Source organism: Bacillus rossius, chromosome 15 (genome assembly GCF_032445375.1).
Source record: "Bacillus rossius redtenbacheri isolate Brsri chromosome 15, Brsri_v3, whole genome shotgun sequence".
Lineage (NCBI taxonomy): Eukaryota > Metazoa > Arthropoda > Insecta > Phasmatodea > Bacillidae > Bacillus > Bacillus rossius.
In genome coordinates, this window is record NC_086342.1 from 9,958,268 (window position 1) to 9,974,139 (window position 15,872).

General features: G+C 37.2%; 1 protein-coding gene across 1 annotated transcript in view; it reads left to right on the plus strand.

The window, feature by feature from the left end:
- The first annotated feature begins 400 nt into the window (after positions 1 to 400).
- LOC134539720 (membrane frizzled-related protein) overlaps positions 401 to 15,872 on the plus strand; it is a 529,102-nt gene continuing 513,630 nt past the window's right edge. The window contains exon 1 of the mRNA XM_063381959.1: positions 401 to 1,802. Coding sequence (XP_063238029.1) covers positions 1,766 to 1,802 — 37 coding nt within the window. The 5' untranslated portion in view covers positions 401 to 1,765. The remainder of the gene's footprint in view (positions 1,803 to 15,872) is intronic.

Here is a 15,872-nt window from a genome sequence, read left to right on the forward strand (position 1 = left end):
CTGTTTTACCTCTTACGATATACTTACAAGTTGAGGTTTTAATTGTCAGGAAAGTTTCAATTCTATCATTTTTACTGAGTTACACGCGCTTTTTTTTAACGTTACAATAAGGAATGTTGGGTAAGGAAATCCAGTGTTTGGAGTAGTTTCAGGAATAAACCTCGGGAAACAGAAACAGAATGGACCTGGATAAACCGGGATGCGAGTCCAGTGCGTAAGCTCGCTCCGTTCTGTAGAACTTAAAAATAATTCCTGGTAAAGCCTAAATAAAAACTAACTTTTAAATTAAACTCGTGTTTCGTGATTAAAATCTCCGTAAGAAACAGAAAATTTTACAATTAAAAATAAATTGCGGTTCATGATTGTGATTTGTGATGATTATAAGTCTTGAAATTAAGTATTAAATTCATTAAATTTTTTATCTTGCACACGCAAATTAAAATATCCAAAAAATATTATACTCAAAGAAAAACGAGAATTCATTTAGCAGGAGACTGACTCTATTGGTGCTTTGGGTAGCGTTATGTCAAGTGGTCATTGTTATATAAGACGTTTGGAAGTTTTGTTTTGTAAATTTACACATTTAAAATAAATGCTTGTGTCAAATAAAAAACTTATACTTTATGTCAACGGGCAACTATAGAAGTCTCCCATGTTATGATAATCATGGAGTCACGCAGCAATAATACATTTTGCTTGCGCTACAGTAAAACGTTAGATAATGTGCACTAATTATCTTGTAGCTTAAAAAATAAATCGGAAAACTAATTTCCAAAAAATTTTCCTGTAAAAACATTTTTTTTTAGCTGTGTTAACTTTTATAAGTTGACTTCGATGATATCACCTTGTCGCTAATAGCTGAGAAACATGAATTAAAGCTACGCCGCAGTGGTGTAAAAGTGATCACGTGATGTGGACGAAAATATATTAAAAAAATACACGAACGAAAAAAAAAAAAATACTCATCCTGCCGGGTATTGAAATCTGTAAAATTTTCCCTTCAGCCAGACGTCCTGACAGCCGTAGAAAAAAAGTCGCACAGTGTACCGAGTCATCCAAGTTGACAATTTAGTTCCGTACCATAATTATGTCTGAACATACCGTAAATAAAGCACGGCCGTACCATAATTAAAGTATCTTCCCAAACCCGGCCGCGCCGCATTCGTCCTATTCCGCCGCTTCAGTGGCGCGCCAACCTCGCTGCGGTGCGGACGCGTCCGTGGGCGGAGATCTGGCTGCTGCTTCTCCCCCACCGCCGCGACGACGATATTTTCGGGAGAGAGAAAAAAAAAAACAGGGGGGGAGGAAAAGTTCGCAGTGCCGGGTGTGTGTGTGTGTGTGTGTGTGTTTTTACTCTCTCCGCGTCCTCAAAAAAAAAAAAAAACAGAAACTCCGACCGCAGGGCTGAAATCTGTTCTCTGGTGCGGCGTGGAAATCGCGCGCTGCGGACGACCGCGTAACGCGCGCACGGGGGGAAAAAAAACTCGAGGGTCGCTGAAGAAGTGTCGTGTGTCGTGTTGAAGGGAAGGGAAAAGGGAAGGGGTTACAGGTTCGTCGGGGCTGGTGGGTCGGTGGGTGAGGAGGTGGAGGGGTGGGGGGGTCTTCGTCGGCGGCGGTCCACCCATGTGCCGGCGGCGGCGCGCGAGCGCGACAGCGGTCGACGGACGCGGCCCACGCGCTACCCGGCTCCATGACGGAGTAGCGGCTGGCTGGGGGGTAGACGACGACGACGCCGGGAGGAAGACGCCAACCCCCGGCCGACTACATGCTGGCCCTCCGAGGAGCGCAGCTCGGTACAGCAGGTGAGTCCGTCGGCGACATTCCGGTGGTGCCGCACCAGTGGCGTAGCCGGGATTTGTGTATGGGGGGGGGGGGGGGTGTGTGTTAAGAAGCATGCGCCCCCCCCCTCCCCGTATTAAAGCGGCGGGGTCCGGGGGTCCTCCCCCCGGAAAATTTGGATTTTAAGGTGTAAAATAGAGATATTTTTAGCAGTTTTCGGTACTTAAATTTAAATATTGTTATGGTGAAAATTTTATTAATTTTAATATGAAATTTGTTTGAGTGATGAATAAGAAATTAATTAAAGATTTGGTGCTAAGGGGGGTGGGGGTTTGAACCCCTAACCCCCCCCCCCTGGCTACGCCCCTGGGTGGGGGTAAGGCCGGAGGGGGGGGGGGGGTGGATGGTTAGGCGGGGTCGTTACCACAACGCCGAAATACCACAACGCCCAACGTACAATAACTACCGAATGCCAAATTGACCGCAACGCCGACAGCTAGAAAACTGCTGTGTACCACAACGCCGAAATACAGTTAACGCCGAAAAATGTTGCTGGGCGAAGGGGGGGGGGGGGGGCACAGGAGCGAAATGAAAAACAACTGAATTAATTTGTGTGCTAACCTTACCTAACCTAACCTTTGTGTGCACTACTGCAATGAAATTTTTCGGCGTTAATGTGTTTCGGCGTTGTGGTAATTCGGCGTTGTGGTACACAGCAAGTTTTCTAGCTGTCGGCGTTGTAGTCAATTCGGCATTCGGCGTTATGGTTTTCGGCGTTATTGTAGGCCTACGTTCGGCGTTGTGGTATTTCGGCGTTGTGGTGCGTCCCCGGTTAGGCGAGGTCAGATACGTTAACAATACGTAGGCCTATTCCAGGGCTCGGAGGCAGAGCATTTGATCTGAATTCCTCCATATAATTTAAATGTGCAACTTTTAAAACCCCAAATAATTAAAAAAAATACATGGAGACTTTATCGTTACCGTGGACATAACTGAAAAAAAACGTGATCTGTGAATATTGCGTTACTTGTAAGATTCACTATGAATAGACTCTTGTAATTTTTTTCTTATCAAGGTAAACCCTAAGCATTAATTTTTTTTTTTTCGAAACTTAATTGGATCCCGGAAATCGTGAATTTTGCTCTCTTGGCCCTCCCTCTAGACTGCTCTGTACCGTATTACTTATTAATTGCGCATTTCATACGTGATATGAACGTACCTAACCAATATTCCACTCAAGTTAATAGTCCTCTCTCCCCCCCCCCCCCCCCCCCCCCCCGCAAACCAGAAGCCGCTCTTTTTTCCAGTATTACCAGAGGTCGCTTTTTGACCGTGACTTGACAGCGTTTGACGTCGCATGGCCCTGTACATAATGCAGCGACGTGGCGCGGTAACGAGACACCGGACTCAAGGTCATATGTTCCGAGTTTGAAATGTGGTTAGGAAATACTCTCGCATCGCTCTCATAACGTTCTCCTTCAAGAGAGGAGAGTCCTTCACCAATGACCCATGGTCTTATTTTTTTTCTTTCAAATATCCCTGGCGTATGTCTTGAGTTACCATCTCTCAAAAGACGTTAATCCGAATAATATATGTATATGTTCAAAATTTTGCGCAGAGATTTAAGGACCCAGCGTCGTTTTGGTTCTCATGAATTTAGTCATATGAACGCTACACGAAGCCCTAGTGATCACATACAGAAATTTTATTTTGTACTTTTCAAAAAGATTTTTGGTAACCGATTACTGAAAGAAATACGTTTTTACTTGGTACAATATATGATACGGTTTTTCGAGATAATTCTGAGTATTTCATTCTAAAATTGTGCACATAATTTTATATTTAAATTGATGTTTCATTCAAACATATAAAATTTTTTAACCCATGGAAAATATAATCTTATATTCAACCATTTGAATTTTATTTTGTTGTATCATGCTTATTGTTTGCGCATTTAATACTGGGAAGCAATTCAGGGAACGGTTTAAAATTACTTTCAACTATTGGAGGTACTGGGGGGACATTCAAAGTATAAATGCCCGGGTAAGAATACAAACCCAGTATTACTGCGAACACTGTTTTGTAGCAAAGCAGTTGTTTCCACGTAAATGTACAAATTTAGAAATATATGTAATTTTACATGAAATTTCAGTTTTATTTACGAAAAAGTGTGGATACCGAGGTCTCTAATGGGCGGGGTTTTCTTTATCCGTTGAATACACACGCGTGTATCTTAGAGCTCGTTGACTTGGGGGCCACCAGTGGCGTAAGAGCGCATGAACTGTGGGACGTAGCAGCGAAGAAGTGTATTGGCAAAGGGAAACGGAAGTACCCCGAAAATACACTTGCGAAAAAATTTAGATAGAAAACAATATATATGGATATAGGGAGCTAACAGTTAATTACAGTAGCTGACCTAACTTAATCTAACCATTCACACGATTTTACATTATTTTAAGTGTAGCTTAACGTTAAACAGTATATCACAAATATATAAATTTCTTTAATACATGCTTCCAAGTGTACTTTTGTTTTTCCAGCAAGTTGATAATTGCTAAAAAGTGAGAAGTAGGTTGTGTTAGTTCAGCCACATTAATGAACACATTTAATTATCAGGGAATATATTAAACTTTATAAATGAAACTGACCTAACCAAAACGGTTCACACGATTTTACAGTATTTTTAATGTAGCAAAACCTAACCTAACAAACCGTTAAAATTTTAAACAACTGGTATTTACATTACTGGAAATATTACGTTGCCCTTTTTACATAATCTTTAGAAAAATGCATGGAAGTAAAAAAAAACAATATGAATTTGTATAATATATCTTGAAAAAATTGAGCTTACAATAACTAAACTGTCACAGATGAAACATTGTGTGTATTCTTTTCACATAATAAAGTATCAAACGTCTTAGATACAACTTATCGTAGTGCTGAAAAAAAGCTAGAACCTACATTATATGAAGAGTTTCGGTGCAGTATTAGCAAACTTCATTACTGCCACGCAACTTTTGGAATTATGTGCAAACGTGGTTGGCATTTTTTTTTGGCAGAACAGAAGTTATTCATACTAAGTTAATTTTGTTAAGGTTTCTGTGGCAGAATTAGGAGTTAAAGAATATCTACATCGCGGGCACGGACACGGCGGAGGGTTATGAGTTGGGAGCGGAGCATCGACGGAAACGAATGGGCAAAGCTGGGGTTGTCACAGTGCCTCGACTGACACGACACGCTCAGCAGCCAATGAAACACAAGGTCACCGTGACGTCATCGCGACGCAGTACGCGCGTCACGAAGGCCCGCAAGAAGTAAGGTTCTTTTTATATATTTCGGCTGTCGTACAGGAGAAGCCTTTCTTTTCACAGACAAGAGAGCCAAACGCCCGATCGTGCATCTTCGGTTTTTTTTTTGTTCATTGTAAAAGGTTACGTTAGCTACATTATAAATACTTTAAAACCTTGTGGACGGTTGGTTCGGTTAGGATAGCTACATTAAAGATACTGTGAAATCATGTAAACTGTTTCCTAGACCTGGATAGCTACATATTAAAAAGTTATTTGCTAAGCAACCATAAAATGATTTTACAGTATTTTTAATGTAGCTATACCTACTTACCTAATGTAACCAACCATTTACAATGTTTTAAAGTATTTATAATGTAGCTAGCCTATCCTAATCGACCGGTTTATACAATGAGATAGAACGAAAAAAAAAGCGAGCATGAACTTCGAGGAACTTCGGGTGTGGCTCTCTCGTCTGTGAAATGAAGGCTTCCCGTCGTACAGCACGGCGGGAAGATAAATGGAAACCTTACAAAACTAAACTTCAACAATATTTACCTAAAATATTTTCTTGGTAAATATTTATGCTAAAAAAAAAAGGAATTATTATTATTTTTTTACGTTTGAGTTCACGTTAACATTTCTAGTGTGAATTCAACTGTTTATTAAGTTTCTCTATAATTCTTCGTAAAGCTAACAGCGGGATTATTTTTCTGTCTCCTATCAACATATCTATATACTTATTGCTTCCTTGTATAGTTAATAAAATTAATCTCACTAGTTCCAAAGTTGACTAAAGGTTATTTTGTTTTATGCACTTGAACTGTCAACAGGAAATAAAAGATTTCTCTAGGGACTACGGCGCTTTTAGCGCATTTTATCCGTGCGTTTTTTTTTGGACGCATTTGGCTTGGGCAGATTTGCCGGCAGCCATATTGGAGGTGGTCGTGTTAATGTTGTCGTGGTATTGTGACCCTTTTCTTTATCCGTTGAATACACACGCGTGTATCTTAAAGCGTTAAGTATCGTTGACTTGGGGGCCACCAGTGGCGTAAGAGCGTATTAACGGTGGGACGTAGCAGCGAAGAACCCAAAGATAACTAACCAAAAAATAGGATAGTCCGGACCCGGATAATTGAAAGTTTACTGTATTGTAGTAGAGTTTCACTTCATATACTTCACAATAGATAGATGACATAAGTAGTAAAACTACCAAAAGTCTGTGCCTTTTTATTTTTGTTATTTTAAAACTTTTATCTACATTTTATGTTACATATTTTTTTCTAATAGACGGCATTTCACAGTAACCTACATTTTCTTATTCACCAGACATGTATATTAATTGGAATTTTCGCTACATATTTTATCTAATAGCTTACAGATTATGCAATTATCTGTCGTGCTGGAACGGTGTAACGGCGTACAGTCAGATTTGTGGTGGCTTGTACGTCGTGATTACGGCACAGTTTCGGATCTCAAAACACATTTAACTGATTACTTTATTTTAGTATTTTACGTTAAAATACAGTCTGATGTGTTACACAGAACAATTTCTCCCGGGAAAAATGATTTCCCAAAGTTCTAAACATATTTTCAAAATCAAATATATTTTTGGTAATTTTATAGCTTCGTATCAGAAACACAAACAATTACTTTCTTTATTTTAATATTTGAGTTTAAAATAAAATAAGGAATAATTCCCAAATCCGCGTGTCAGCCCGCCGGCATAGAAACTATTCTTAAAAAAATATTATTAGCCAAACTTATGCTATTAAACGTTCTCATGGCGCCAAGTGGGGTAGAGTGTTCAGTAATTATGAAACTTTAAAATGCAAGCTAACCTCACTGCCACAGACAGATTTCCGAAGTTAAAGAGCGAAACGTCTGCTCAGGCCACAAGGCTAATTATCCGCTTAGACTTTTTTAATCATTCTCACTGGTACAAGGCTACTTCGAAATGCTACGGATTATTTTAAGGGTTAACGTCTTGCAGTTATTTCTTGACTGTAAGAAATATTTTAGATATTAGTTAAAGAAATGAGGACAAACATGCAACACACATAATACATATATTTTTTAAATATTGATGTTGAAATAACTTTAAAAATTGCCAAAAAAATAAAACTAAAAGGGTTTTTAAGGGTTGCGATCGAATAAATAAGGAATAACATTAAAAATTAAGTAATGTGTTCAGAATGTTAAGGAAATCCCGTTCTTAAAACCCTAGTTTGAACGTCAGGCCACAAAATAAGTTAAATGAGTTAAATGAATAGTAAGTTTACTTTCATAATGAAACATGATATAAAATACGTGCCAATTTAAGATTAAACAAAAAAACCTCTTGTTGGAGTATTATCTGCCTGTATTCAACAATATTCGTATTGTAATGACATGATAATCAAATCGTCATATTTTTTAAACACTGTATTTGAATACTAATTTTTATTTTACAGTTAAAATAAAATTCTTTTGTTAAAAATAAATCTTGAACCCACCATTTTCACGAACATCCGAAACCGATTTTAAGTCGGATATATCTTTGCTTTAGCCACAACTATCAACCTCTTGTGAGCATTATTCCACATTTTGTCTTAACAGTGATGAAGATTGCTAACGCTAGGGTTAAACTATTACAAAATATATTCTAATTGTTTCTAATGGAATACATTCACAAGTACCTTCAATGTTAATTGTTAGCTAAGGATTTAAATTCCATTTTTTTTAGAATATTACTAGACAGTTTTGTGACTCGCTCATTTTTTAAGTATTTATAGTTAATCTTTTTGATCATGTGCAACCAAAATTTGAATTAAGCTGCTTGAGACTATGAGTTTTTTTTTACTTTTTCGATGGTAAAAACAAAAAAAACTGGATCTTTTTGAACGAAATATGTCTGCTAAGTATAAAATACAGCTGAAACTCAAGCGGGCTCATCATTCTACTGAACTTAAAGATGCCTAGATTTAAACTGTTTATCAGCATGAAAGAAATAACTGTTCCAAGAAGCATGAAACACATGTTTCTTCAGCTATCCATCGCCCCCACACACCCACATTCTCATAGTTTCACAGATGGTTGCATTCTTACTCATGAACTACTTTCGCCCATCATTTTGGACTCGTGCCAAGCACGTGACTAACGATCCAAAGAAGACAGATATTATTTTGGTGGCCCTAAGGCAGACGAAATGAATAAATCAAAAGTCACTAATCGAGTTCGACGCATGACGTAAAATCAGCTAATTAAGACAGTAATATTTATTTCTTGCAGACATTTTTGTTTTGGTGATTTAAAACAGAATACTTCGTGTTTAAAATACTATGATAAAATCATCTATAATATTTTTGGTTTATGCAGGTGGCAAAACCATAAACATATTTTAGTCGTTGGTATTATATTTAAGGGGGAGAGATTGGAACTAAAAGACGCCATATTAGTCTGAACAGTTTTTATGCAATAAAATTGATTTGAAGTTAAATATTGTCAATTTTACGTCACACATTAAGCTATTTATTAAACCCATGAGATAGCGTCCATTAACAATACTATGAGAGTTTGAGGTATTCCCAAACAGGAATTCGACTTCACAGGAGAAACTATTTGGGGTAGCCAGAAACTATTTATATCAGCAGTTCCATTAAATGTTAAGTACATCCTGTTTAAAAGAAACGAAAATTTGAAAATTATTATATAGGGAATTGTTATGGCCTAAAGTTGATTTCTTATTTATTTATACATATATTAAGCGCCGGCCAATATACATGTCCAAAACAGGCTTTCGCTATAAGTATAAAGCAAAAAATGTAAAGAACATAAATATAAAATATAAATAAAGAAAAAAAAAACATTAAATGTGAAGTTAGACGCGGATTTCCAAGCAATCATACACAACTTAAAGAAATACCACTACTAAAAAGTGAACGCAAAAGTATTCACTATTAAGTTCACATTCAAAAATACATATACTCATAAGATATCACCTACGGAAATTTTATAATGTATATTACTAAAAGTGAATTAGTATATTAATTTCATTATCAATAAGCAACTGAAGCTGCACTGCATAAAGCCAGCCATGCTACCCTACTTACTGCTTACATTCATTCGGGTAAAAAAAAAAAAAAAATGTGAGCGAGTCTTTGAATGCTTGCCAGAGATGTGTAACATATAACTTTGGTAACAAGCGAATCCATGTGTTCTCGTGTTGCAAATACACTTATAGTACGAAACTCGGACATGAAATAATGCCCGAGCGTGATAAATATACACGTAAATATATATATATTTTCTAACTACATACTACATAGCAGGAAGCGAATCGCACGTAATTTTCACACCCGCCGCTAGAATTCGTTGCCGGAGCAGCTACGTCGACTATCGAATCATTTCATTATTTGCAGACCGAAATTTTAAGCTATATAAATGAAACGGTTCCGATAAAAGCAAAAAAAAAAAAAAATTACTAAACCCCGGGTTTGGACCTGATTTTGCAATAAGGAATTTTACTAAAATCCTGCCAATCTTATTAAAATTCATTAAACAGTTAATACTATAAATTTTCCTTTTATCTCTGTGATCTTTGGTTCACGCCATCCGACGCATTCACGAATTTACTCCCACCAAATACCGTATACCGAGAGCTAAGAGTTGCACATCATTAAATCATTAATATTTATCTTATGAGGATTTATAGAACTATCGAACGATTTACTACAGTTATTAGTATTAGCGAAACGCTGAAAAAAAAATGGCGTGTTTCGGTTTTGGTGCCTCTCCCTTTTTAAGTGACTGTGAGAAGTGACTGCGATTCTTCCAGGAAGACAGCATAGGCCGCTGACTGGGCCGGAAACTCACGCTAAGAACGTCAGTGGTTTATTTTCGAGCCAGGAGAAGTGCAGTGTGAATGGTGCTCCGCTCCTCGGTCGAGAATAAACCGCCTGCACTTAAAAGCCCGGGCTTGAAAGCGACGGGAGTTAACATGCGCTGTCACGGGCTTTCCCACAATTTTTTTTAAAGACTGCATAAACGTTTACTTAATGAAGTGCAAATCGCATTCTCGCGTTTTCGGTCATCCTCTGTATGAAAGCCTTCCGAGATATGCTTGCGTCGAGTGTAATTCAATACTTTCATCGGAAATTTTTTTGACGTGACGTCTAATAAATCGATGACGCCGGCTGCACGCACAAAAAAGGATGACTCATTGTACCGTTACGCTCATTATCCCGTTACGATAATTGTCCCGTTACACGTTGTCCCGTTACGCTTGCGCCGCATCTATCTCTCTTCCACTCGATTGGAACAACCATCGATTTGACTTTTTCGAGGCACATTAAACTTGAAACACTCCCATTCGTTTCCTTCTTTTCCTATCATCGTCCTATCCTTAACAGAATGACACAGATTGGAAGAAGTTAAATAGCAAACATGTATAAAAGTTATAGTTAAAATAATCTTTTCGTTAAAGTAATAAACATATTTGTATTAATGAGTGCAAATAAAAGTAAATTTATCAATTAAATTGTAGATTTCATTTCACTCGTTCTTTGTAGCCATACAAAATAGTGATAATTAAAAAAAAATGATTCAATTTTATTCATAAAAGTATGCAATCATTTCATCAATGTTTTGTTATGACGTTGTCAAGTTAAACTATCGTCCGTAAACCGACTTTACAGACAACAAATTTTTTGTTAAACGTTTGTAGACATGAACATAATTGAAACATATTGACATACATTAATGTTGGTAAATATATATTTTTTCATGAACGTACTTTAGTATCCATAATTTTTTTAGGAAAAAAAGTGAAATTTTGTAAGATGTAAATCGGTGGACAATTTAGGTGTTTTGTTCATGCTCATACTCTACGTTTCATACTATAAATACTTTTTATGTAGTGAGAGTTCATTAATGTATTAAACTAATATTGTTTTGAAAGTGAAAGTAATGAATATTTAACAACAAAAGAAATAAAATTAATTCGATTTATCAGAAGAGAGGTAATTTGGAGGTAACTATGGCTTTAAAATCCTATTATGTAAAAAAAAAAGTCATGGGAATTGGTGCATAAAATTAAGGAAACAAAAATATTGAATTTTATACTAAGAATTTTAAAAGTCTGTTTTTGTTTCGTTTATTATGACGCAGATATTTAAACAGAATCTGTTTTATTGTTTTAAAATAGATAAGCAACATTTTGGCACAATCTAAACTACACCAATAAATATATAAGTGCGACAAAAACCATAAAAATTTTTATCCCTGGTTTACTACACCACTGACTGGCCCTATATCACTCTACATAGGAAATGGACCACAATTTTGAAGTAATTTTCCCACACAATAGTATAAGTAAATTTCTTATTTCTTATATTTAAGAATGTTTTAGGATTTTTTTTCCCCCCCCACAGAATTGAACATACAGAAATTGACCACACTTTAGTTCGGACTTACGGGAAATCACCAATGAAATGCAGCAAAATCGTAAACTACGGATTATTTATGTACATTATTTTCTTTAGCACATGACTCCATGTTGGACGAACGATTGGTCAATTGACCTGGCTGGTGCTATGTGTCTATTACCAAACGGTTCTCAAACAGACTGCAGAGGCCATAGATTGGACCATGTGGCAAACATTTAGAGTATTTGACTTTTTTTCCCCTAAAAAATAAACCTGTTAAATGACGCTTGTTTGAAATGGTAAAAAAAATTTGTTTGTATTTTATGCGGAGCGAAATTCGAGACAGCTGATAATATATTTTATTTACTTTTTTTTTAAATTTATTTTGAAGGAAGCTCACGTTGGCCTCCCCAGAGGAACTGTTTTCTCGGGCGAACGGAATTTATTTCCGTGCAAATATGAAGCTCGCAGCGTCGATTGTTTGCCGAAAGTCGGCCATGTTGGGGCAAATATTTTGTTAAGTTAAACAGAAATCCTTTCCCGACCGGTCAGCGCAGGGTCGCTGGAAGTTCAGCTCACTCCCTTCGGAGTTAATGAAATTGAGGTCACTTTCGCTTGTTCGGAGGTCAGCAATCTCCATCTCCAAAAACCCCGGGATGGTTTAAGTTGTGACGAAGGAAAACAACCTCAAGCGTTGTTGTGAACACGCGAGTTTGTACGATTACAGTTCAGCCTCAACAATGTAAACGAGGTTTATAATAACCAGAGTAATTAAAAAAATCAGATACACATTAATTCCAAACTGCCATACAATTTTTTATGAATAAATAGTAAAATATACAATTTTCGGATTTTAGGATGACTAAACCCGTGGCAAATTTTTTTTCTACTGTATCACACTTAAATGGAAGCAAAATGTTTTCAAATTACCTGCACAACTACATTTAGCATTTTCGAAGGTTTCTAGGTGTTTTTCCCTAACCTACAATGAGCCAAAGCAATGGTATCAGTATTTTTTCTGGAAATTTTCCATTAAGTACCCTTGAAATAGTAACAAATTTGTATTACATAATAACCACAATTTTGTATTAAAACAAATTACTTAGCAATACAACTCCTATTTAGTTTCTAAGAAATGTGAAAAATAAAATTGGTTTAATGAGCTTTTTATATTAACAGGATTTTTATTAATGAGGTTTCACTGTATTTATAAAATGTTTCTTGCCATTAAATACGCAAAAAATACAAGCCTGGCCTTAATTATTACAAGGTTTTTTTTAAAATCGATATTTCGAGAGAAATATGTTCGCATCGATTTACACAACAAAACCTAACGTGAACGAAATCCCAAATATTGATGAATAAGAAATTATTGTGTAAAATAAATAATTAAAACAAAAAAATCTTGACATTCCCTTTTATTCTATTCGTTTGATGTATATTTTTATCCTATGTTCTTAATGCTATTTTTTTGAAGTTATACTTCTTGTACGAGGTTCTCGCGTTTAACGTTTGCGTTACTTACTAACGATGTTGTGGAGGGGGAACAGAAAGAGGAGAGAAGGAGGAGAGAGGAGAGAGAGAGGATAGAGAGAGAGAGGATAGAAAGAGAGGATAGAGGGAGAGAGAAATAGATATAGCCGGTGAGTGATTTTCGATGGCTCGGGGTTACTGATGGCAGCAAAAGCTTATGATTCCATTTACTTTAAAATACTTTTGTAAACGTTTACATACTTTATTTATTATTTATGCGTATTTTTGCATAATTTTGCATACTTTTCAGCTGTCATAGACACATTAATTCATAGTATTCCATTGAAGACGTGGACACACAAGTAAATGTCTACTTTCAACACATGATTACGAGTGTTTCAAATGTTAAGAGTACCTTAAAAATTTAATATCATTCTGATGTGAGAAGTTGCACTTCTGACGGACGTAACGAACCCACACCAATATATATATATATTAAAAATTTAAACGAACGGGAATCTTTATAAGTTATCATATATAATGATAATATCTACCAAAAGTACTTAACATTTGATCGGTACACACACGTAAGGGGAACTGTAAATAATCATCGGGGGAACAGTACATCTCTTGGTAAACACACCTGCCAAGCCCAGGCAGCTATCATAAAGTCACACGCTGGGTTTATCTGGTAACGAGCACAGAAAAAATTGCAATACGATTGTTTGTATCACATTTAACATTAACTCCCATCTAACGGCGTCAGGCGCAACTTCCCCGAGTCCATTTGACGGATGGCACACCCGCTTACTGAACTTTTAATTTGATAGAAGTTTGATATAACTCCAGTCATTTTATTATTTGATTTCTATTAATTATTTGCTTACAAAATTAAAGTTTCTTTATCACGCCAAGTAGGTAAGTATAAATTCTAACGCGCGGACATAAGTACAAGCAACCATTTATTTAAAAAAAAAAACAGCTGAAAATAGACTTGTATTTGGCCACCATGACGTCATTTGGCGTTGGTACCGTCATAGTTTAAGCACCCGTTATCAGATAGCAGTGTGCCAGCGCATTAAGTTTAATGATGGGTTTATAAACTAAACTACTTAAGGAACGCAAGACGCCATACGTTAAATAGCGACTGTTTTCAAATCACCCGTGTACGTATTCTCGTTTGTTTTAAACTTGAGGGAAAGAGATTAAATTTAATCTCAGTGTTACGAATTTATGTAAACAAAAAAAAACTGTCACACTCAAAGAAGGTACGCTGGTGGGAATGATAGATTTTTTTAAGTCCATTTTTGGAGGGGGGGGGAGGAGGAATATCTCCCAATCTATGTTAAAACTCTTTAAAAAAAACGAAAGAAGGAAAAACGTCGGCACGGTGATTAAGCAGAAGTGTTGAAACTATTCTCTGAAGGTAACTACCCTCTGTCGAAGTTTATTTGAGATTCAGGAAGTGGGAAAGCAAGCTTGACAGTGTTGCAGAAATACGTTCCTCCCCCCCCCCCCCCAAATCCTCCCATGGCGCGGGACTTGTTTTATTGCATGCTCCGGCGATGCTAATGTTCGCCGCGAACAAGCTAAAAATACGCGGTGATGTTTGCGTTGGCAGCCCCTGCGGGATACTTGCGGCGCGGGACCCCCGACTATGAGTTCTGGATGCGAACTACAAGCTCGTGTTTGTTTGTTTCGACGGGCCAGATGATGCTGGAAGGTTGGCCTGTCAACGCGGTGCCGTTTATCGCCCTGCCCCGCGGCGCCGTTCACTTTTCCAAATCAATTACGTCGGTTAAAAAAAATAAACTTCTGCGTTTCGATCAGTTCGAAATACTGACTTTTGAAATAGCAGCCGGGACTTAGAGTTAGTGGATCAGTAGATCAAATGATAAATGGTTGAACACACATCGGTATAAAACAACTCACTGACTGATGCACACTTAATTAAAATATTTTATGTACAAAAGCAAATCTTTTTTAAATGTTTTTTTTTGTTGAAATGATAATGCTACATTACTAAAAACTAAAACGCTACAAAACTACAAAAAATATTTTTTCAAAACTCCGTTCCCCCGGAGAAACCCCCGGAATGGCCACCGCATGGGGAGCCCAAGAAAAGAAACAGGCTCCCCATTTGAAAGCCACCTGGAAGGTTTTTTTTTCTGTTCCGCCCACCGTTTCTTTGGTAGCCTGACTTGTTACAAGGGATTGTATTCCTACCAGAGTAAATGCCACCATTTTGTCTGGGCAATCCGCCTTGGAGGAGCCGGGGCGCGAACCCGGGTCCTACAAGTCACAAGGCAGGCGCTCTACCCCAGAACCAGAATGGTAGAGCGGATACTTGCAGTCTTCTTAACACTGACATGATGTTATTCCACGAGTATGGCAGACTGGTTTGTCATTAACACGTGCGTAGTTCTAGCAGTTGATTTGGGAATCAATTATGTACCTACGAATGGTATTAAAAAAAAACTGCGCGAGTATTTCAGTACTCGCTAGTGATGTGTAACATCTAACGTCGGTAACGAGGAAACTCATGTGTTCTCACGTTGCAAATACATTATCTAGCGTAGTAAATATACGTAAAACGTATTATCAACAAAATTTATGGACGCTAGAATTCGCTGCCGGAGCAAATACCTTTGCTGAGCAAAATTTTACGCTGTGTAATGAAATCGCTCCGAATTAAAAAAAAAAAATACTGAACACGGCTGTGAACCAGATTTTCGAAAAGGAATAAAATAAAATAATTGACATCCACCGCACGTTTTCAGTTTCAACTCACGTATGCCGAGAGCTAAGATGTTACACTTAAGAAATGTCTGAGGATATACTTAGCGATGCTCGCGCAGCATGAAACAAAAATTGACAGGATGAAAAAAAAGACTACTTACGAATAATTATTGTATCGTGTTTTTAAACC